The 23,283-nt window shown below is 40.6% G+C and overlaps 3 protein-coding genes across 4 annotated transcripts in view; all 3 read left to right on the forward strand.

The window, feature by feature from the left end:
- Positions 1–931: 931 nt before the first annotated feature.
- On the forward strand, positions 932–3,762 carry LOC133009717 (uncharacterized). Its single transcript, XM_061077258.1, has 5 exons — positions 932–993; positions 1,370–1,442; positions 2,251–2,385; positions 2,649–2,753; positions 3,528–3,762. The coding sequence occupies exons 2-5, from the start codon at positions 1,370–1,372 to the stop codon at positions 3,746–3,748; spliced, it is 534 nt and encodes a 177-aa protein (XP_060933241.1). The 5' UTR covers positions 932–993; the 3' UTR covers positions 3,749–3,762.
- A 1,336-nt stretch (positions 3,763–5,098) lies between these two features.
- Positions 5,099–13,533, forward strand: tcp11l2 (t-complex 11, testis-specific-like 2). Its single transcript, XM_061070212.1, has 10 exons — positions 5,099–5,409; positions 7,924–8,104; positions 8,213–8,345; positions 9,281–9,401; positions 9,881–10,104; positions 10,188–10,324; positions 10,624–10,793; positions 11,245–11,426; positions 11,521–11,693; positions 11,808–13,533. Exons 2-10 carry the CDS (start codon positions 7,936–7,938, stop codon positions 12,068–12,070), a joined length of 1,572 nt encoding a protein of 523 aa, XP_060926195.1. The 5' UTR covers positions 5,099–5,409; positions 7,924–7,935; the 3' UTR covers positions 12,071–13,533.
- A 977-nt stretch (positions 13,534–14,510) lies between these two features.
- Positions 14,511–23,283, forward strand: part of apaf1 (apoptotic peptidase activating factor 1) — a 33,754-nt gene continuing 24,981 nt past the window's right edge. Inside the window, exons 1-17 of one of the 2 annotated variants that reach the window (XM_061072817.1) lie at positions 14,511–14,667; positions 15,735–15,916; positions 16,102–16,291; positions 16,447–16,647; positions 16,850–17,039; positions 17,570–17,682; positions 17,779–17,910; positions 17,992–18,230; positions 18,431–18,598; positions 18,791–18,922; positions 19,133–19,246; positions 20,324–20,508; positions 20,900–21,026; positions 21,456–21,581; positions 21,657–21,797; positions 22,117–22,242; positions 23,041–23,187. In XM_061072817.1, coding sequence (XP_060928800.1) covers positions 15,773–15,916; positions 16,102–16,291; positions 16,447–16,647; positions 16,850–17,039; positions 17,570–17,682; positions 17,779–17,910; positions 17,992–18,230; positions 18,431–18,598; positions 18,791–18,922; positions 19,133–19,246; positions 20,324–20,508; positions 20,900–21,026; positions 21,456–21,581; positions 21,657–21,797; positions 22,117–22,242; positions 23,041–23,187 — 2,475 coding nt within the window. In that variant the 5' untranslated portion in view covers positions 14,511–14,667; positions 15,735–15,772. The remainder of the gene's footprint in view (positions 14,668–15,734; positions 15,917–16,101; positions 16,292–16,446; positions 16,648–16,849; positions 17,040–17,569; positions 17,683–17,778; positions 17,911–17,991; positions 18,231–18,430; positions 18,599–18,790; positions 18,923–19,132; positions 19,247–20,323; positions 20,509–20,899; positions 21,027–21,455; positions 21,582–21,656; positions 21,798–22,116; positions 22,243–23,040; positions 23,188–23,283) is intronic. The other variant, XM_061072826.1, reaches the window with a different exon arrangement.

A 23,283-nucleotide genomic window follows, 5' to 3' on the forward strand; every position in this document is an offset into this window, starting at 1 on the left:
AGAGCTATATTCATGCTAGATTTCAAACCTCACAGTATTTTCTTTCTTGTTAAATTATCACTCTACATTTTGGAGTCACGAGGTCCCCACAAGACACCTTCTGACAGTGTGTAACCACAAAACACCTTCTGAGAGTGTGCAAGTACAAACTGTTTTTGAAAAGTAAGATAAAACTGGTCCCCACAAGGAACTTTAGTGTTGTGTGTAAAATGTCCCCACAAAGCCTGTGTTAAGTTGTGTGAACGAGAAAGAGCTTCACTGGTCAGAAGTATTGTAAATTGGTATACAATGACATTTCAAGTCATACATCTTGAAGGTTAGTGTTAGAGCTATATTCATGCTAGATTTCAAACCTCACAGTATTTTCTTTCTTGTTAAATTATCACTCTACATTTTGGAGTCACGAGGTCCCCACAAGACACCTTCTGACAGTGTGCAAGTTGTAACTGTTGAAAAGTTAGATAAAACTGGTCCCCACAATGAACTATAATGTTGTGTGTAAAATGTCCCCACAAAGCCTGTGTTAAGTTGTGTGAACGAGAAAGAGCTTCACTGGTCAGAAGTAATGTAAATTGGTATACAATGACATTTGAAGTCATACATCTTGAAGGTTAGTGTTAGAGGTATATTCATGGTAGATTTCAAACTTCACAGTTGTTTCTTTCTTGATAAATTATCACTCTACAGTTTGGAGTCACGAGGTCCCCACAAAACACCTTCTGACAGTGTGCAAGTTGTAACTTTTGAAAAGTTAGATAAAACTGGTCCCCACAATGAACTATAATGTTGTGTGTAAAATGTATGAAATGTATTTTTTGTAGATTGTGAATTCAGACTTAGTTTAGCAGAGCAGACACAACTTTGGTCTCAAATTTTCTTATATGTACTTTACTATATTATTTATTGTGCATGTGCCTTTATTTACAGATTACAGAGTTCGAAAATGAAACTGAGACTTTTGTACCAAAACTAAGACGGACTAAAAGTATTCTGGTAAGTACTTACTGTGAGTTGACATCATTCACAAATAACTTCCAATAATTCAGTGGATTATAATTTAACAATATATATAATGTAGTCTGTAAAAAATAATCACTTTAAGTTGAACATCAATTTTTTCAAGTTGATGCAAGTTGATATAATCTTATTTTTTTCAGAACAGTCAAAATACCCTGTTTATTATTAATATAAACTGCTAAAATAAACAAATTATGAAACAAAACTTGCAAAACAGCCAAATGAGATGATGGTTTAATTGATACATCAACACTGTTAACAATTTTAATTTGGTTCTGTTAGGTTACTGACTAATTTCTAATCTAACCATTACAGCTCTACATATTTATAATGTTTTCATTAATTTTTTTAGATGAAAGACACAGATCTGGAAGATTCTGAGCTATTTGATTCGTCATCAGAGAGTGCAGATGACTACGTACCAGGTACCAAAAGTGACAGTGATCCGGATAGCTCAATAGGCCCCCCTGTCTGCGATTCTACAACACCAGACAACATGATTTTGGACAGTCACAACATTACACCTGAAGCCCCCAGAGCAGTAGAAGAACCCTGTTCAAGTCAGACCATAAACGACAGCGTCGTTGTCAGTTCATTTAAAAAAAAAAGGTGGGAAGGGTGTGTATGACAAAAAACATTATTGCTTGTATTGCAGTAAGCCTATTTCAAAAATTGCAAGGCATCTAGAGCGTGCACATGAAGATAAATCAGATGTGGCTAAAGCTCTAAGCTTTCCAAAAGGTTCCAAAGAGAAAAAAAGACACCTGGATTATATTGGCAACAGAGGAAACTTTGCTCACAATGCAGCAGTTATGGAGTACGGAAAGGGTAAACTCGTGCCACGACCGCCTAAAGGGTTGGATGAAATTGGAATAGATCCAAATGGTATGTTATTTTATTTCACTTTTTTGTTTGTTTTTGTTCATCATTTATTCATTTCGCATGGTTACACTGATGTTTGTGTGATATAATTGAAGACCACTAAGTGCTTTACAGTACAGCTTTGTCATTCACCCATTGACACACACATTTATCTCGAAATCAATCGAAAATAAAAATTAACAAACATTATTTATTCATCTTTTTAATAATATGTAGTTTAAAAAGTGTATTCAACACTTGAATGGTTGAATACACTTTTATTAATTAAACTGAATTTTCAATTTTGTATTATCATTATTCTGTAGTACATATATGTCTTTAAAGTGAAATTCTTTTTTTGTTTTTTCATAGAACCACATACAGAGGAGACATTTCCTCATACCGAAAGGGATGAAATGCTGCCACAACCACCCAAGAGACAAAATCCACACTCATCAAGTGATGAGGTACCTTCAGAATCCTGCAGAATGAGGCCTTCCTCAATAGGTGACCTCATGACACTTCTCTTTTATCTTTTGTATGTCAGTATTGATTATGTATGCTTCTTTCTTTATATTAATTGTTAGTGTTTTAATTATAGAAATGTCCAAATGTTTTAAAATGGGTCATAGCAGCCATATGGGAACAGAAAAAGAAACAGCACACCTTCAAATCCCCGACCATGTTAAAGCTGTTTATAATTTTGTCATTTAAAAATTGTCCCTGGAAAATGTTGTTAAAGTTTTACTTCTTTTTTTTTTCTTTTATAGCACCACCAGCAGAGGAGTCACTTCCTCCCACTGAGAGGAATGAAATGCAGCCACAACCACCCAATAAACCAAAACCAGTCAGTACGATGAGGCCTTCCTCAAAAGGTAAACGTTTGACATGTAGTACCTCTTGTCTTTTTAATGTCAGTATTTATTATGTTTGCTTCTTTCATGGATATTAGAAATATATAGAAATTGCCAAATTTGTTAGATAGCAGTCATAAAAAAAAGACCAGATCAGAGTCTGTTTTCGGTGTTGCCCATTTAAGATGTTGCCACCAATACTTTGCCGCATAACTGTTGCTGCACCCATTTAATTTAGTTTTATCTGTATATTCAGGCCTGCAATAGTCTGATAAAGGGTTTTTAGGCTGATTCTATAGTCTATTAGGTGCTTAAAGTAGGACTCATAACAGTAACAGTTTTAATAGTATAAACATACAAACAACAACTAGCCCCTATACCAACCACCTGTCCTGGGTACTCACAAATCCATATTTAGTTAGATTAATGAGTGAATGGGTACATTGTGTTTATTTATCCAACAGATCCAACATTTTATAAATACATTATTGTCTTCATGACAATTTTGAGAAATTGATGTCAGTAAATGTGAGTCCATGTCAGTGACCAGAATTAACAGTTTATTTTTTAATATAACACAGCATGTACAGCTTATAAGAAAATGGAATCAAAATCCTCTTTCCCACTGACCATTTCAGGCAGAATGCACAAATCAGTGCTTTCTTGGCAATGTAATTGTATAAATTAGTTTTCTTATACTTTAGAAGCTAGTTTATACTGTACAGAACTTGTAACTTTGGATTATAACTCTTACACACTTTGTCATTACAAATTTGTTTTTCTGACCACTTAAAGGTACAACTGCCCAAAAGAAGAAAACACCCTGGAAGCAGACAGAGGTGGAGGCAGTGGAAAGCCACATGAATCGATTCATCACATCTTGTATTGTTCCAGCAAAGTTTGACTGTGAGAAGTGTATAAGAGCTGAACCAGAAGCTCTTAATGACCGGAGCTGGCAGAATGTGAAATTCTACATATATAACCGCATTACAGCCAACAAGAGGAAATTTAGTTAATAATAGGAAGATTACCACCTATCTGATATGGCAGATACTAACTTGGTCTACTGAAAATGTTTATTTACTATGACTAAGGCATTTAAAAAAAATGTATTTTATTGTTCTGTTCTGAAGTGCCAATAATAGCCAACATTTTTGTTATTTTAAATTCTAAAATATATATATATATATTTTTTTTTTACTAAAAGAGTTATGTTAAAAGGAAGGATCGGTAAAACTTGAGATTTTATTTGTTTACAAAAAATCCTGTCTTTCCCTACAACTCAGATAACTTGAATTTTGTCTTTCATTCGACCAAATATTTTGAAAGTGATTGAATAGCAGTAAGCTGTTGCTCTGCAGTTGGCTGTAATTAAAAATATCTTACAAATTTGACTGAATAAGATTTATTCTTTGTACGGATGTAGATAGATGTCACTGTTTGATATGTTAATATTCACTTCAACCGCATAACACTAATAGTCCTATCAAATTCTGCTTCATTGTAAGGCAGAGTTCATTAACAGCAAGATGTTCTGTGCAAAGTGATGCTTTGCATCCCTATCACCATTTAAAGGCCTCATGTTATATCGCTACATTATCTATCAACAACTGAGCCAAGATTGATTTTTCTTCTTTGGTTTAGACTAAACAAACTGCTCTAACAAATGTAATAATGGAAGGACTTACAGTATCAGTAGTAATATATATATATGTAATAATGCGTTATTGAAGCAAGGTCCCCATCAGTCTTATGACAAGTTGTGTGAGTCATGCAAATGATATGTAAATAAGGTCCCCATCAGCCATACCTACCCGTTTTTTCTTCGGTCCCCATTTTGCACAGTCAAAATACTACTTCATAAATTTAGATATTTTAAGTTGTGTATGTACTAACAGAATTTTTTTTAGTGCCCCTGATTTTTTTCATACCTCAAATACCTCTAGAAAGGGTGGTCCCCACAGATGATGACAACAAGTTCGAGGCCCGCAGACCATGGAAACCAGTATGTGTGTGTGTGTGTGTGTGTGTGTGTGTGTGTGTGTGTGTCTGTCTGTCTGTCTGTCTGTCTGTCTGTCTGTGTGTGTGTGTGTATGTGTGTGTGTGTGTGTGGGGGGGGGGGGTGTTTGTGTGTGTGAACAGTGTTTCCTCAGAGTCTGTGCAAACAGTGTGTGTGTCAAACTAAAGCTCATTAAAAAGGCCACGTCGTGTGATTAAATGAATAAATCATTCAGGAGGCTCGTTCACTTCAGTTCCACACGTGTTGTTAGTAAACAACACACACACACACACAGATAAACACACACTCAAACAAACACGCAATGATGTCACATCCGTAAACAAACTCGTCCCACATGAAGCAGAGCCGCGTGTACCATGTAAATTGAGCGTGGTTCCGTTTGCTGTAAACAACCTAACTTCGCCTTGAATAAACGGAAACTGCACGTATAGATTCAGATGTGTAGTGATAGAATATACAGTCTAAATGAAACGGCATCCGTCTGTGTGTTTTTGCAGAGGAACACCCCTATAAGCGTGGAATGGTCTCGCCTGTTTGTCCACCGACCCAGCTGGGACTCGACGGATCTTTAAAGAGCAGAACGGAAAAGCTCGAATCCTCCCGTCAGACCTCAACCGATTCTAGCATCGGACTTCTTCTCCGGACATTTCGAATGAGGTAAAGATCCGTTTTCTTCATCTTCCTTGATTCCTCTTGGTCGGAAACTTTTTCCCACGATAGGTCCTCACTTGGTCGCGGAAAAACAGGAAGGGGCTCAGTCGTCGAATAACGTCGAAGAGCAGCACAAGGATAGACCCTTCGGTCAAAAGTTAGCACGAATTGAGCCCAACTCGTGGTTCGTGTTCCAGTGGGGACGTTCAGACGACTTATCTGTCCTGACAGCAGGGTTGAGTTTGACATTCAGCAACGACCAAAAGCTGTAAAACGCGTATTTACTGCGCTGCTAGCTCCGTTTTTATATTGTCACCATTGCAATAAAACGCTCTGTTTTAAAATGTATGCAGTGTTGTTGTTTTTGTTGTTGTGGTCCGCATCAGGGGATCACGTGTACCCACCTCACGCGTGTGTGGATGTTTTTCTTTATATACGTGTGTCTTGTAAACCAAAGATTTTCCATGTAGGGGTGAGTGACGGGGAGCTGCAGCCAATGAGGAGAGTGCCCTCCGTCGTTAGCCCCTCCCCCACTGCTTTGTTGACATTCTGCTGCAGCAGAATCTGGATCGCAGCAGGAGGCTGTCTTTGTCTCTGCGGGAGTTGATGTAACAGCCCGTCACCTGGAGCAGGGAAACAGAAACCTCCATTATAGTCATGTGCTCGTACTAGTGCGTGTGTCATTCACTTATATTTGGCCACGGACGATAAGGATAATGCTGCAGATTGTGATGATGTTGTCAAGACCATCCCAACACAATGATGTATCTTGCAGTCAACAGCTTATTGTGTATTTAAGATAAATGAGTCAATAGGACAAATGGAAAGGCATATGTCCGCAAAGGGGCAGTAATCCTCTTTTGAAACCAAATTTAAATTCACTAGATCTTTTTATATGGGATCTGGACCAAATTGCGCGCACACACACACACACACACACACACACTTGTATCTATCAGTGCCCTAAATATGCTTGGTTTTCCATGCATTACTCCCTGGGACATTGGAGAAAAGGGCAGAACATCCTTTTTTTGCCTCAGGTGATTGCAACACACACCTGTTGTAGAAGGAAGCACAATAGAGAAATGTTCCTGATCCATGAATTTTGAAATGTTAAAGAAATAAAGGGGGGGGGGGGGTATTTCTGGATCTTCCTCTTAGTCCATATCAAGATCTGTCAAGTGTTTGTTTTTTTTTGCGTAATCCTGCTAACTATCAAACAAACCTGACAAAAAATAAGGGAACACATATTTATATTTACGACCATTAAGTATTCTCCTATCCGTCAAACATTAAGGCTTTACCTCGATGTGTTTGTCTGCGTTGTACAACTTACTTTAAATGGATGACAGACAGAGTCCACATAATCTGTAATAACTTTTCTGGACTGCCTTGCTCCCTTCAATCTGGATAATCTCTGAAAATTGGCCTGCTGCGTTGCTGTGACCTAGCTGTCCAGTCTAGCAGATGATGTAATGAATGGGCTTTGGGCCACGGTAGGGGGGACACGGAAGTTGCACATGACCCGCACCCACCCCACTAACCCCCTTGAGCTATCTTTAAACCAAAAGAGCAGCAAGGGAGTGTGCTTCAATTTTGTCAGCAGATAACTGAGACCAGAGACAGGAGCAGGAACACCCAAGGACCATTAGAAAGGCAGACGCCTGCTTAATTGTAGACGTTACAGTAATCCACAAACAAGTGTGCTGATTAGCTTGTGTGTATTTAATGATGAAAACATGGACAAAACTTCCATGCTAATTTATAGTTGGTCTGAATTTATTTCAGTTTGTTTACAAATGGTGCACTAAGGTGATGTTTCTTTGTGTGGACGACAGACAGCACCAGTGTAACAGGAGCCGTTGAGAAGCCCACTGTTGTCTCATGTTACCCCGGAGACACATAAGACACAGGGCTTTGTTAACCTGAAAGAATACAAGCTTATGTGGAAATAAGGTGCTTTGCTACCCTGACTTTGCAGATTGTCATCCCCTTTTGCAGAAAACAAACGGTCAGATCACGTCGAGGTGTTGTTCCAAGAAATAACTTGCATGCTCCGTGAATGCGTTAAATAATGTGTTGAATCTCAGAAGGCTGCTATCTCTCTTTCCATAGGACCGGCTTGCCAGCGCTTTTATTGTGTGGTGTTTTTCAGTTTACAGCCTTGGCAACAGCATCTATTTAGAAAGTCAACAGTAACACTGTTAAATACTTGAAAAAGCACAGGTTGAACTGAGGTAGAGGTGAATCTCTCAATACGTCCTAATGTCCCTACTTTGTCTTTGCATTCTATCAGCCTTTAGCAACACAGAAAATACTTCTTTGTTGAATAAATTCATGGTCGTTTTTAATCCTTTAATTGGATTTTCATGGTTACAAAAAAATATATAAACTGTAACTCGTTGTGAAAGAAAGAAACACCTACCGACATGTGACATTTTGAACTGGCAAACGTAGCAAAATTAGCAAACGTGTTCGGAAATCCAGTGGCTCTTTGTTCACAAACTTGTCATGTTGCAGCTATTACCCAAGATGCCTCTAAATCATGAGCGACCCACCTCCACATCCAGCGTTGAGGACCAAGGCAGTGATGTGGAGTCATCGTCAGAACGCTGCGACAGCATGACGTCTACCAGCTACCTGGACTGCTCCCGTGAAAGTTTCACCAGCGACAGCTCCAGCAAGCATAGCACGCCATCCTGTGAGTTTGTGTCCGGCTCCTCTTTCTCTGGGCTCTTGTCCGTACTGCCCACACTGCCGCCATCATACAACACCACCGGTTGCAAACTAAATTCATTGTTTTCCGCAGCGAGTCCACCCAAAACCTTAACCATGGACGAAGTCATGGAGTCTGTCAGTGACCTCTCCAAACTCAGCCTCGCCCATGAGATCACTGTGAACCAGGACTTCCATCTAGAGCCAGTCAGCCTACCTCAGGACAGGTAAACCAACTGCCTAAGATCTAACGTCTCCATTTCTTCTATATTCGATGGTGTTGAGTGTATTTCTTATATTGAATATACATATCAGTTTGTCCTGTTGCTGATACTTGCCAAAACACCCTCTCACAATGTTAAAGAAAGTTGGGGGGACAATGTAATGTTCCATCCTTCCAGTTTTTTGGGTAATATCGAATTCGATCATTAGATATTTCCTTTCAATGCATTATTAGATATAATGTTTATTCTGATTGTTCTAAATGTATTTTTCTCACAGGTCTTTGGGTATTTCTGTAACTCAAAGTAATAATACTATTTGTTTGTACTATCTGCTTGTATATTTTTAAGTGAATAAAAACTTTAATTACAAAAGCAAAGACAACCTGGTAAAGGGGTCTGGCACGTAACATGTTTTAGGTAGCAGAAACACAGAGGCTCCATTATTATGGACCAAAGTGCAATAGAAACAGTCAAAACAATGCTGCAACAGCACAATAAAATAAGAAGTTTAGCACTACACACACTGTTTGTACATTATAAAGGTGTTTTATCTATTAATACAAATGATAAGTATGCAACCTAAGATCAAGCCAACTGAATTCAGTTAATTATTTTAAGAAAAGCAAGTCTTAACCCTGAAACAGCCTAAATTGGGTAAGAAGGTAAGGGCCTCTCTGTCCCAAATTGTCGTTACTCTGTAAGTTCTAGGCACGCAATTGACCTCACAATGTCTTAACCTGTACACACACACTTGTCCCTTTCTCCTGTATTCAGTGATTTGTGTGCAGGGATTTTTTTTCTTGAGGAATCAAAGAATACACGTCACAGTTCTTGGTGCGCCCTCCTTGTCAGTGAAAACATCAACGACTGACGGTCATGGCAGATTCTGACAGATGATATACGACGCTCAACCCTTCACTTCTTTTTGTGTTTTTCAGTTTATGGAAAATGGTTTCAGACAATGTCCACAAAGCTTTCTGGGACATCCTGGCGGCAGAGCTGAACGATGACCCGCCTGAGTATGGCCAAGCTATCAAACTGTTGGAGGAGATCCGAGAGGTCAGCATACACACCAGTTGTTCCAGACATTTTCCGGAGATTTTCCAGCGTTTGCCAGCTCAGTAGTAAATTGTCAGGAGAATGTCCAAGTGAGCCCATGTGAGGATACGGCAGGAAAAAAATCCAGAGACTTTAAAGTACAAACGACTGTGCGTGTTGATGGCCTTACAAACACGGGACGGAAGGCGCGGATGTCCCGGACAATCTCGTATGTGAAATGCAAAAACTCTGGAGAATTTCCAGACTCAATTTTCTGGAGTTTGTGTCTGGAAATGTATGCAGTCTGTTCTTTCCAGCTACAGTCAGTTGAAATGAATTTTGCTCTGATTAAAATGTTCCTAATGTTTTGCTATAACCATCCTGTTAAGTTTTTTTTGTTAAATTTCCTCCATAACCTCTTTTGTGACTAAAACACAAAGACACAAATCAAGCAAAGTCCCAGATGAGTGAACAGATAAATCATTTTCCTCTATTGACAGATCTTACTGTCATTCCTCAACCCGGGTGCCAATCGAATGAGGACTCAGATCATGGAGGTGATGGACATAGACCTGATTCGTAAGCAGGCTGACAACAATGCTGTGGACATCCAGGGACTTGCCTCTTACATTATGACCACCATGGGCAAGATGTGTGCACCGGTCAGGGATGAGGAGATTAAGAATCTGCGGGAAAGCACAGATAACGTTGTGACACTGTTCAGGTAGACACAACGTTTGTTTTAAAGCATTTAAAAACTTTCAAGTGCTAAAATCATACATTGACTGGACTGTTTCTTTTCATCAGGCAAATTTTCCGTGTACTGGACTTGATGAAGGCGGATATGGTCAACTTTAGAATTGATAATCTGCGACCTGTGCTGCAGAGACAGAGCGTTGAATATGAGAGGGCGATGTTCCAGAACATCCTCGAAAAAACACCCAGTAAGTGAACAAGAAAACATTTTTCACTTTCATACTTTGTTATAGTGTTTGTGAAATACTTTTATAGTATTTTAAGTCGCTTTTAGAGATGAACTGAGCTCTGGGGAACCACTTTGTGAAGGGGCTGTATGGGAGCATGCAAATGTCCAAGTGAGAGCCCTCAGACTTTCTCCAGCCAGGCCCCCTAGTAATATCAAGCAGAATGTCAGAAGAAGCCAATGTGAGAACACAGCAGGATAATCTCGCGAGTGAGGTTGTTGATAACAGCTGTACTGACTTAGTATGATAACTTTATTCAGATGCTCTGGACCACACCACCTCCTGGATTAAGTCCGTAGTGGAGGAGCTGCAGTCTGCCACAGAGCATAGTCGGGGGAAAGAGCGAGCTGTGCCGGGGCCTTTCCATATCCTCAATGCTGCCTTCCTCCATATCCTCATATGGGACTACAGTAAGAGTCCACTGCCTGAGGTAAGATTGTGTTGAATTTGTGTTTTTAAGAGAGAAAGTTTTAGGTTTATCTTTTGTTGGCTTTTATTCATGAAGCTAATTATTATTATTCGTGAAATACATAGGTTGAAATGCTTTCGTGGAATGAAACATAAAACTGTTATCTGAAGGTCTTTTCTAAATGTCTCCTACGATTCAAAATCTCATCACCGAAAGAACAACAGAAATGTCTGTTTTTACAGTGTTACATGTTGTTAATACGTCTCTGTGGAAGTAGACTTGTTGCTGTGAGGTTGGAAACAATCAAAAACATTGAGCTTTAAAGGAGCTTGAAGTTAGATTTCTGAACTTTGGACAGGCAGAAGCAGGATTCTGAATCTGGGGGCTCGTTAAAAGAGCTAATAATTAACTTTTACTGTCTGATACTGATACATACTATTTATTTCATTCTCTTTTCTTGTTTCCCCTTCAGACGTGGATTACAGATGAGGTACGTTTGCGAGAGATTCAATGGAAGCTCCAGCAGTGTCAGGCGGTGAACGAGGTGCTGCTCATCGTGTACAGCACAATCGGCGGACCTATCCAGAGTTTACCCTCCCTGTCTGACCGCCTGAAGAGGATGACCAGTGTGTTGCTGGATGGCATGCACAGGCCGTCAGTTCACGTTTTTTCATCTCTTAACTTATCTGCTGTCTACCTCACATCAAACTGGAACTCAAACCTTACCTCCTTTCTTCTTCATCTTTAGGGGCTTTAACCTAAAAGAAGCACTAGAGAACGTCAGTGCTCAGATCTGCTGTGAGCTCAACAAGTCTCTTTCAGAGAGGAACTACCCTGCGCTGAGCCCGGCGTTGCAGGCCACTCTCGCAGGCCAGATCTGCAGCATCACGCAGAAGGACAATCCCATCCGAACTCTAGTTGGTGAGGCAGAAAGAACATTGTTTTGTTTTTTAAACTCAAAATGAAGATGATAACCAGCCAGAAATCGTGGCTGGGATTTTCTAACCTTGTGTCATTCTTTTACTTTCTGTGCAGAGGATCGTGTGCAGCAGTACTTCATGATGCTCATCTGCAATCCTAAACCACAAGCCAAACTTGAACAGGTACCAGCTGGCTTGACTTCCATAAAGCCAGAACTCGCATTGATGGGAGCGAAGTTCATCACCCTGGTCAACTATAACAAGAGTGTCTATGGACCTTTCTACGCGGATATCATCAGGAAGGTGATGTTCAGGAGCAGCCCACCAGCAGCCAGCTCTCCTCAGAGCACGGCTCAGAACGCTGTCGCCTCCGATTAAAACAAACATTGGCTCAAGGAGTCTTGTAGCTACTTGTTATAGCTGAAGATAAGGAGGTACCACAGCTGCACAGTACTACTGCTTTGCTTAGCCGGTGTTCTCCAATAGTTGGAGTTACCTTCAGTGTTTTACAAATGTAGTATTTATCGCTACATTGAGCAGTGAAGGCACTGCAGTGTAGGCTCCATTAGGTCAACATTTAATGTGGACCTACATCCTTTGTGATCAATGTTCTAACATAGGCCTTCCTATGAGAATCCACAGCTTATACCAGACAATGATTCATATTTGAACCAGAGAGACCCTGCATTGTGAGTTTGTCAGTAGAACATAAACTTTATATAAAGATGGACGAAATGGCAGCCCCAGGCAGAGTAACTACAGTATAAGTCATGAACCCTGCCTCCTCCATGTTAGCAGATGTGACATTGACCAAATTAAAAAGTCTACATACACGACAAGTTTCTTAGGATCAATTTTTCTCTATTTGGTTATGGGAAAACAGCGTGAAATTGAAGGATTGTCAGCTATGACTGACTCACGATTTTTCGAGCATGTGCAGCAGCGGGACCTCAGGACTGCGGCTCCATCCCCTGATTTCTCCTACTCCGGCTCAAAATAATGTCATTGGTGCGAAATGGCAGCGTACGTATCTGCAGTATTTTGGTTTCATATCTGGTTGGTGGAAGAATGTGGAGACGTGTTGTCCATCTTTATTTACAGTCTATGCCATCGTCAATTTCTTGCTTTGGCAGAGGGAGAAAAGGGCAAAACCTTTGTATGTCTGAGACATACAATAAGCTTTATGCAGCAAAGATGAATTCAAGCATATATATGTGTGTATATATATATATATATCTATATGAAGGTGTATATCTTAAAAATTAGCAGAATAGTGTTTACCTATGGTTAACTATGACCGCCATTAAACACACCAATGCAAATCATGAGGTAGCCCTTTTTCCATTGAATTAGATTTGGATTTCCTCCCTTTTTCTTTTTTAACCAGCCACAGAACTAAATATTTCTGTTTGTAATCCACTGATATTATGCTACACAAATAATTTAGATCTAGAAATCGATATTTGATTTTTCAAATTAGCAGTTGTCTGCATGAGTAGCTTTTTGTTTAGATTTTGTCATTTTAGTTTCTGCTTGCGAGTGTTTGTCATATGCTTTATTGTTCTACTCTTTTACTTGCATTTGGATGGTGGAATACTTGTTATATTGATGTAGTTGCAATTATTGTTAAATTCTGAGGTACCGTCGTTTTTAAAGTATTGTTATGTTTGCTGCTGAGGCTGAATTGGTTTTAAAAGGTGCTGAACTCAAAGTGATTTTGTGTCCAAAATTTCCCTCAGACCCAAATATGCACAAAGAAAAAAGCAATTATGTGCTTGGGAAGTTGTTGTTCTTTTCCTCTGTACCACAGTTAATATAATAAAAAAAGAGACACATTTGAAGTCAGTTGTTTTGTATTTTACGTGTGCAAATGTCTTAGGTGTGTGTGTGTGTGTGTGTTAGGGTTAAGATTTGAATTGTGGTTGGGTATGAGACAGTTTAGGATAAGATATTAATTAGTGTGTCCACAATGAATTGAAGTACAAAACCAAAATGCAAAAAAACAAGCTACACTGGACTCACAGTACATATGAGTCCGCATAATATATTTACACTCATGTAATAACATTGTCATTAAAAAGACAATAACCTCAATGGTTTTCTAAGCAAACAAATAGACGTTAAAGTGGGGTATGTGAAGAAAGGTAACATTCAATAATAAATCATTATACTGACACTCTTTACAGTGAATGTATTAGATATTAAAAATGATAGAAATCATGATTTTTGCTTTGAAAAGTAGGAGGGAAATCCCAATTTGAAGCACATCCTTAAAGATTAAATATGGACCAGATTAAATTCTATTATTTCCTCTCAATGGAAAAACATTTTAATTGAATTAATATTAATAATCTCCCCGTCATTAAAAGTTATATTAATACGTAATGACTAGTGAAACAAGCTTTATAGAGTTCATCTGTTCACGGCCCCTGTTGAGTAAACATGCTGTCACCATGCAGCACAGGTCCCTTCACGGACCGTCACGAAATCTTACAAACCGGTGGAGATTTGATCAGAAATCAACGCTTTTTGCACGAATAAAGTTGTCAAATCCCAAATCATGTGTCAACCCGAGAGGAACTTTCTGCGAGCTCGTTCTCTGTTTCCTCGCGACGACTGACTCGTCTAAATCAGTCGAAACAAATTTCAACGGGCAAAATCCCCGACCCGTGAAGGTGGCATCAGGTTTTGCCCCAGTTACAGAATCTTGAAACGCATGAGCTCATTCGTCACGTGGTTTGAGTCCTGCCGCGCTATTGGCTGCCACGGAACCGACGGGCAGTTGTTGTTGTTGTGAATCCGGAAGCGAACCCTTCTCCCGGCACTGGGCGTGTGTTCTCACGTCAATAGCCGATGGTAAACGCACAGAGGTAACGAGCCTGTAACCGCGTTTGATACTTTGAACTGTCCCCCGTCACATCCCGGATGTCTTCACTGTCAACACACACCTTGGTCGTCCCAGAGAAGCAGTGCCGGTAAGTGTCCTCAAGTGGTGTCCCTCTTTGTTTGATTGCGGAATGAGTGAACTTGTCCAGACAAATATGGAGGAGGAGGAGGCAGGTGTGCGATGTTCAAACAAGTAACCAGACTTGTATTTATCTTCCGTTCCACTTCCCCGTTGTGGAGATGTGACCTGTCAAAGTTCGAGACCCTTGTTAAAGTTCAAACTTGTGTCAGCCCCCCCATCGCTTGATTCAGATCTGAGACACACACAATGTAGGTTTTTTTCTCAAACGATCCAAATCATCATGTCAACGTTTCATCGGGATCCGTTTGGGTGCGGCTCAGGCTGATCTGACACAGAAGGATCCATGTTGTGATCTTTTTAATGCACGATAACATTACAATAATAGCTCTTAGACTTCTCTTTCCTCTTGCAGTGTCCTTCTATCTGTAGGCCCATCCGGTGGTGAATTCAACACACACACATACATCTGTTTAATGTGGGACAAATTATTTTTAATTTGCATCTTCTTTGCATTGAGGAAAAAGGTCAATATCAAGTGTATTACAGCTAAATGAGTTGGAAGGACAAATACTCTTGGATAAAGTAAATGCTCTTCAGAGGAGCATTTACAAGACAGAGATAATCGGACTCGTGCAACAACCATCCTCATCTTCTTATCTTGAAATTCTTTTACAAATATGTCAGATTTAGCAAATGCACCTATGCTCATTCAGGTGTGTAAATGACAGAGCCGATGACACACACTGGCAATTGAATGCCCTATTCAATTCCCTCTGTGCTATAGTGAATCTTTAATTTATAGATTTATCCCCCAAAACGATTGTAAGGGATATTTTCTGTTGTAGCAATGCCTGGCAGACCTTTGTGGCTTTTAGGGAAAATGGAACAGCTGCGTGTGAACCAGGCCTTATCACCCAGTGTCCCCACTAATGTGTTTGTGACTCAATGAGGGCAAACAACAGTCAGGGTGTGTGAAAAGCATTTATAGTAAAGTGGAGCAGCAGCATGTTCTAATCTGTGGCTTTGCAACGACACGTTCAACACACAGGTATAATTAACTTTTAGCATATGCAGTTCAACGGCATCCTGAATGGTCGGTGAGCTACGCAGAGATGTTGCTGGAGGAAGGGGCGCGGAGCTGTCTGCTGCGCTTTCGCCACAGACTGGAAGAAGACATCAAGCCCTCCTACCTGATGGACCACATGATCAGTGATGGTGTGATCAGTGGAGATGAGGAGGAGAGGATCAGGACTCAGGTGAGCTCTGGACTCAAGTCTCAACAACTGACTGTTCAACAAGTGAACTGTCAACTTCACTGATATCTGCGTTTGAGATGCTTTACTTTTTAGATTGCTGTATCTTAGTCATGGCAAATCTTGATACCGAAATAAATATATATTATAGCGTCCACATCACATCTCTACCGTCTCTCTCCATCTAGCCCACCAGAAAGGATCAGGCTGCGGCTCTGCTGGAGCTGCTGCTGAGGAAGGACAACTGGGCCTACATCTCCTTCTACAACGCCCTGGTTAAGGAGGCATATGATGATTTGGCCAACATGCTTCACGATGACCTTCCGCAGGTCTCGCAAAAGGCCCACAAGAGCTCCTCTGACGGTTGCCCATCTAATGGTGAGGAAGGGGGGGCATGGTGGGTGGAGAGACTGTGGAAGTTTGTTTTGTGGGTGTGAGGTGTCTGTGAGTGTTTATTATTAAAACCCATAGGTGTTATTTACAGGTGTAAGTTACACCTTTTAATAATAGTGATCCCCTTCCTGTTTGTATAGCAGTCCAGGCGGTGCTGAGTGAAGGTGGTGTGCCACAGAGGCCTGTGGTGTTTGTCTGCAGACCGGAGCTTTTGAACCGGGTCAGAGAGAAACTCTACCGACTGAAGAATGAACCTGGCTGGGTCACCATCTTCGGGATGGCTGGCTCAGGCAAATCTGTATTGGCCGCAGAGGTTGTGAGACACCAAGGTGTCATTGAAGGTGATCTATCTTTAACTGATCCACTGAATCAACACTAAAAGCTAAACTAAGAAAATCTCAAGTAATCTTGGAGAGATTCTCATTGTCACTGATGCTACAGTTTCAACATGGTTGCTTAGTCATCAGCTTCCAGTAGCTTCTCACCTCTTTCCCTGTTTGACATCTGTCTTTTCACTCTCCGTCCCTCTGCCTCCCTCTGCAGAGTGCTTCCCTGGAGGCGTCCACTGGTTGTCTGTCGGCAAGCTGGACAAACCGGACCTGCTGGTGAAGATCCAGTCGCTGTGTTTCCGCCTGGAGCAGAACATGGACACCCAGGCTCTCCAGCGCACCCTCAACTCACTGGATGAAGCCAAGGAGCGCCTGCGCTTCCTCATGCTGCGCCGATACCCCAGGTGGTCATGCTCAGATCATTGTGATGTACCTTTTCAATTAAGCTAAATATCGCTGTTTAACTTTGGCTGCTCTGCAAATTGTCCATGAAAAATAATCCCACAGTAATGATTTTATTACACGACAGAAAGGAAAAACAACATATAAAGTAGGCATGTATATCTATTTGACAAATACCTATCATGTCTATTATGTATTCAGTTATTGGTCTGTTTTCTGCAGAATTAGTCGTAAGTAACAAGATATAATCAAAAAGGGCAGAGATAATCAGAATTAAAAAAAAAAAAAAAATGTAATACATTAAGATAAAAAATTAAGCAAAACACAAAATAAAAAGAAAATACGATAAATTAACAGCCAGAATAGATAAGAATACGATTTTTACATTTACTGAGTCAATGTAAATAGTGTACTTGATAGCTGCAAGAAGGTCAGATGATATATGTCATTATTTACTTTTAAGTACTTTCATTTCTGTTTCCAGTTTATTCCATCTGATCACTTGAAGGTGTCTATTATGGATTTCTTTTAGATCTCTGTTGATTCTCGATGATATCTGGGACAGCATGGTGCTGAAGGTGTTTGATATCCACTGTCGGATCCTTCTGACCACCAGAAACAGAAGCCTCACTAATTCAGTTAGCGGTACGCACACTGTTGTTTAGTCACTACACATTTACAAACTTGAAAAAATTAAACCGTAGAAATTGTGTTCACTGTAATTGTGCTTTTATTTCAAAGGTGCTAAATATGAGGTGGAAGTGGAGAGCGGATTGGATGAAAACAAAGGAATGGAGATACTCGCTCTCTACACTCAAACCAACGCCCTACGACTGCCCGAGGAGGCTCGCAGCATTGTCAGAGAATGTAAAGGTCTGTAAACTGAAACACACGGTGCATGCAATCTGTGAAAATTGCAGATATTGGTACGTATCTAATTTTGGATTGCCATAGGCTCCCCTCTGGTGGTGTCCTTGATCGGGGCCCTGCTCAAGGAGAAACCAGACCGCTGGCGTTACTACCTCTGCCAGCTGCAGCAGAAGCAGTTCAAGCGTATACGGAAGTCCTCATCTTATGACTACGACGCCCTGGACCAGGCCATGGCTGCGAGCATCGAGGTCCTGCCTGACGAACATCGAGAGCTCTACAAGGACCTCGCTGTGATCGAGAAGGATGTGAAAATCCCGGCGAAGGTGTGGCTTACACTTAAGAGTTTCTCTGTGGTTCTAGCATTAACAAAATTAAACTTGGTTCATTCTGCTACTTGTAATTGACTCATCTCACTATGTTCCAGTGCTTGGAAAATATCCCATAATTCTCCTCTATAGGAGAACTAAAACTCCCAGTAATTTCAAAGGTCACACAGGGTAAACCACGTTGTTCCTTCTCTAAGGTGTTGTCTGTTCTGTGGAACCTGGAGCCCGAGGAGGTGGAGGACATTCTCGAGGAGTTTGTCAACAAATCCCTGCTTTTTGTGGACGCTAACAATAGACCCTGCCTGTATTACCTCCACGATCTTCAGCTGGACTTCCTGGTGGAGCAGAACCGTACCCAGCTCGAGGTGACATCTCAAACTCTTTGATTCTTTCTGTTAAGTGTCAAGTGGTGGCAATTCAACAACTTAAACTTAAAAGCTGATTAACAGACGTGGTTTTACAGTAGAGGTGTCGGTAAGCGTAATGCCAAGTGGATATAATTAAAACATATAACAGTCAACGAGACATCAATTAATATTCTTAATATTTGATTTCAGAGTCTTCACGCTAAAGTGGTGCGTCAGTATCAGCAGCACTACAGAGACGGCCCTCCCATCTTCAGAGACGAGGAGTGTCTTTATTGGATAAGATTTCTGACCTACCACATAGCTAAAGCCAACCTTACCCAGGTAACACTCACACACACGCACACACACACACACACACACACACACACACACACACACACACACACACACACACACACACACACACACACACACGTTAACAGTTATATACAAAACAAAGGCACATGCATGTTTCTCGTTAACTGAAACAGTTTTTCTCTTTGTCTCACCATGACTGTCCCAATGTCTTTTTCATGGTGTCTCTCTGTCCAGGAGCTCTACTCCCTCATGTTTTCTCTGGACTGGGTCAGCATCAAGGCCCAGATAATGGGTCCAGCTCACCTCATCAATGACTATGTGGAGTATGGACCAATTCTGGACAAAGAGGTCAGCAGATTATCCAACTTCACTTTGCATGAAACAAGTGTGTGTGTGTGTTTGTGTGTGAGTGTGTGTGAGTGTGTGTGTGTGTGTGTGTCTGCAAGGTTTTTACCGTCACAAGACAAGATTTCAAGGGTCAGAAGGTAATGGTGTCGCTCACAGCCCTTCATTTAAATGTGAGCTGTAATATATATAAATAAATATACACGATGGACTTCTAAACTTGTGTTTTCCCCTCAGGGAAAACACAAGTTTAGAAGTCCATCTGTCCCTCTTGCCCTATCCATGAAACTTTGTGAATTAAATAAAAAGTGTGACCATCTGTTATTTCCCCCCCACCCCACCCCCCCAAAGTTGTTTGTGATTATCTCCTTTACAAAGATAAGTGTTTTTGCCCTTCTACATTTTGGCTGTCCCCTGGTCCCTTTCCAATTTCCATCACTAGAAGAGAGAGGGCAGATTTGATAAAGGTTTATTCGACACAAGTGAGGACGCGTGGGGCTAAGCAACTGATTAACCAGGACATGAATCGTAAAAGGATGTTGTTCTTCTTTGAGACAAGTCATTTAATCTCAAAGTGAGTGCATAATGTTTTCATGAGTCATTTTCAACCTCCTCCGCACCTCTAGAGATAAGTGAGTTTATGTATTTTCATAAAAGCACAATTCAAGAGTAACAAAGTGCTTCACTACGAACTACAAAGTGCTACATTTGGATTCTCTTGAGGTGTTAAACATTATTTAAAGACCACAAACAAATTAGAAACAGAAATGGTCTTGTTAATATAGAAGCAGTCCTGAAACAGCATCAGAACACCAATAACTTACATTCAGAATTTGAATTTATATCATGTTCAACAATGATAAAGTTTACAATTGGCTAAGCAAACAACTTAGATAAGAAACAACGTCAGTGTAAGGGTGATAAATATGGAAACAAAAGTAAACATGATGTGTGAGACCCAGTAATTACACAGCAGTCAAGCTTCCACCATTAGAGTCTTAAACGAAGAACAGCTGTCCAAAGACATTTGTTGCTTCCATTTAACAGACTCCAGTGGACTTTTTCTTTTCTGTGTCCCAGAACAGCGAGGTGCGCAGTCAGTTCCAGGAGTTCCTGTCTCTGAACGGTCACCACCTGGAGCAGCGTCCTTTCCCCGACGTGGTGCAGCTCGCTCTGTCTCAGCCTCACACCTCCGAGGTCTACAAACAGGCTCTGCTGCAGGCACAGGAGCGGACCTGCACGGGGAAACTCTACTTCGACTGGCTGTATGCAAACAGTTTTACACAGTGTTTGATGTGTGCTCAAATTATACATGCAGATCAGATGTATAATAATTTCCTTCTTAGAGGAAAACAGTTACACAGAAGAGTTCTGCAGATGTACATAGTAAGATAAAACGCTAATTGTCACATCACTCATTTAGAGTGACATGGTGAGATAAATGTAATCTAGTTAGTCTTATACTTCAATTAAATTTATTTAAAAACTGTATTGCAATTTACATTTTTTTAACCTGAACATGCAGAACATTTTATTCTAACTCGCAGCTCTCTCTACTTTCAAATTGTTATTGGTGATCATGGGTTGTGTATCCTAGTTTTGATCATTCTTTGTGTATTTATGTTTTTTTTTTTCTGTGTGTGTTTGTTCGTCCAGGAATAAGAGCAGTGTGGAGAGTCTCTCCCGTCTGGTGATCCACCCCCACCAGGGCTCCATCTACTCTGCCTGCTTCTCCCATGATGGATCCAAGATCGCCACCTGTGGAGCCAGCAAGACACTGAAGGTATCAAAGCAGACTTGTTTCTTTACGAATATATAAACATATATATATATAATTGTGTATGTTTGAGTGAGTGAGTGAGTGAGATTGCAGGAGAGCGATAAAGATAAAGAAATTGTGAAGGGCAAACAGTTTCCATGGAGATGAATTACTGGAAAATATGAAGACTGATCCACTCTTAAGGGCAGAAGTCTGTTTAATAATAATTATTGAATTTTTTTAGTAGAATGGGATTTGTAAAGATACAGAGTTTTGATCTTGTCCTTGGCAATAAATAAGATTAGGGTCTGATTGTTAAATCTTAAGATGGTATTGAACGGTCATTCACTTCGGTGAATCTGTAGTAGAGTTGTGCTAATGAGTTCAGTCATTACTTTAACTGCGAATATATGTGTTGTAATTTAACCGCTGTGATCGTACCTGCCCGCTCAGGTGTTTAAAAGCACCACAGGCGAGAAGCTCACAGAGATCCAGGCCCACGATGATGAGGTGCTCTGCTGCGCCTTCTCCCCGGACGACCGTCTCCTAGCAACCTGCTCTAGTGACAGGAAGGTTAAGGTAAGGAGGATTGTCCATCATAACCAGCAGCAATCAGGCGAGTAAAATAAAAAACTGTTTATCCTTTGAAACAAGGTTTGGAATGTGGAGCGAGCCATGCTGCTGAGGGTCTTTGAGGAGGAGCACCAGGAGCAGGTCAACCACTGTCAGTTCACTAACACCAAGCGACAGGTCCTACTGGCCACCTGCTCCGACGACAACTTCTTGAATGTCAAGGTGAGTGAGTGTGTGAGTTCATTTTAGACACACATGACCTTTCCTCCTTTGTGTTGGCCGTCCCCTTCTTTCAATATTAGTTTTCATATAAATTGCACTAAAATCGTAAAATGTCAATATATATCCGATTACAAGTTATTGTTATAACTTGTTATTGTGGATCGTGATGGTGGAAGCAGCTTATCATGGACTGTGATAACGAGAGTGCTGAACATCGTAATTTGTGAATAAAAGGTGTATATTCTGTCTTTGCTCTTATCTCTTTTTGTTCTTTATTAATATTTCTCCCCTTTTTCCTGTGTTTTCCCTGTTTCTGTAGGTGTGGAACCTCAACAGACCAACCTCTCAGAACACAATGTTTGGGCACTTGGAGTCCGTCAACCATTGTTGCTTCTCGCCTGATGACACCTATCTGTCCACGTCTTCTAACGACGGCACTGTGAAGGTGAGTGCTATGAAACTGGATATATGCAAAGCTCTCAGGCAAAACTGTACTTTTCTAAACTGCAGGATTTCTGAGTTGAAGTGTATGCAGTATTATTTAAAACATCTGCGCAAAATAATGTTCAGTACAGAAGTCATTGATTTGGGCCGTGAGAAAAGTCTACTGCTGTCTCCTGGTGGGATATGTATCAGTTACTAAAAACAGAGAGCATATGTACCTATGTGATAAGTATACAAGTTTGGTTCGGCTGGCACTTTGTAGAGCTCAATACCTCTGTCAAGGCCCAAGAGTCCCTTGAAGAGATCTGTCAATCAATCAAATTTTATGTGTGTAGTCCATATTCACAAATCACAATTCGTCCCAAAAACCATCTCGTAATGTTAAAGAAAGAGAAAGATAGTAACTGGATCTGCGCCTTTGTCCTGATCTTGGCCAATATCTTGTGGGGTCTTTCTTAGCCCATGTCTGGTCCGTCTGCCGAGTTTTTGCATAATCCTTCTGACAAATAAACAAACAAATGGACCTTCTTGGTAGAGGTAAAAAAATTGTGTAATCATTATCTTTATCCTACATGTGACCATTCAAATTAGAGCTTATAACTTGTTTAACTTGCACGACATTGTAAAAGCATCTATTTTTATAGTTTAAAAAAAAATATAGGATTACTTCCAAATCTGTACTTTCTCTAAACTCAGTTGGAAAATATACATGTACTATATGATGCATCATTTCGAAGTGTATAATGCATGTGCAGGTCTTATTCGGTGCTGACGCCTGTGTGTTCTTGTGTGAATGCAGCTGTTTCAGATGTCCTCCGCCAACGAGTGGAAGACGATCGACGTGAGCAGCATGTTTACAGAGAGCGACGAAGCCGTCCTCGTCAAGTGCAGCACCTGGACTGCAGATGGCAAGCGTATCATATGTGCTGCCAGGAACGGCGTTTTGGTGAGCGTTTTGGAATGGGAATATTATTCAGAAAAGTTAACTTATGCTTTCTTAGTGAAGAGATGCATGACATTGTTCGCTGTGCCGTGTTGTGGG

Source organism: Limanda limanda, chromosome 1, assembly GCF_963576545.1.
Source record: "Limanda limanda chromosome 1, fLimLim1.1, whole genome shotgun sequence".
Classification (NCBI taxonomy): domain Eukaryota; kingdom Metazoa; phylum Chordata; class Actinopteri; order Pleuronectiformes; family Pleuronectidae; genus Limanda; species Limanda limanda.

Coding starts and splice junctions, on each gene's coding strand:
- LOC133009717 (XM_061077258.1), top strand. CDS start 1,370: ATGAAAGACACAGATCTGGAAGATTCTGAGCTATTTGATTCGTCATCA. Junction 2,386..2,648: donor AATGAGGCCTTCCTCAATAG/GTGACCTCATGA, acceptor TTTCTTTTATAG/CACCACCAGCAGAGGAGTCA. Junction 2,754..3,527: donor GATGAGGCCTTCCTCAAAAG/GTAAACGTTTGA, acceptor GACCACTTAAAG/GTACAACTGCCCAAAAGAAG.
- tcp11l2 (XM_061070212.1), top strand. CDS start 7,936: ATGCCTCTAAATCATGAGCGACCCACCTCCACATCCAGCGTTGAGGAC. Junction 11,427..11,520: donor CTGGATGGCATGCACAGGCC/GTCAGTTCACGT, acceptor CTTCATCTTTAG/GGGCTTTAACCTAAAAGAAG. Junction 11,694..11,807: donor TCCCATCCGAACTCTAGTTG/GTGAGGCAGAAA, acceptor CTTTCTGTGCAG/AGGATCGTGTGCAGCAGTAC.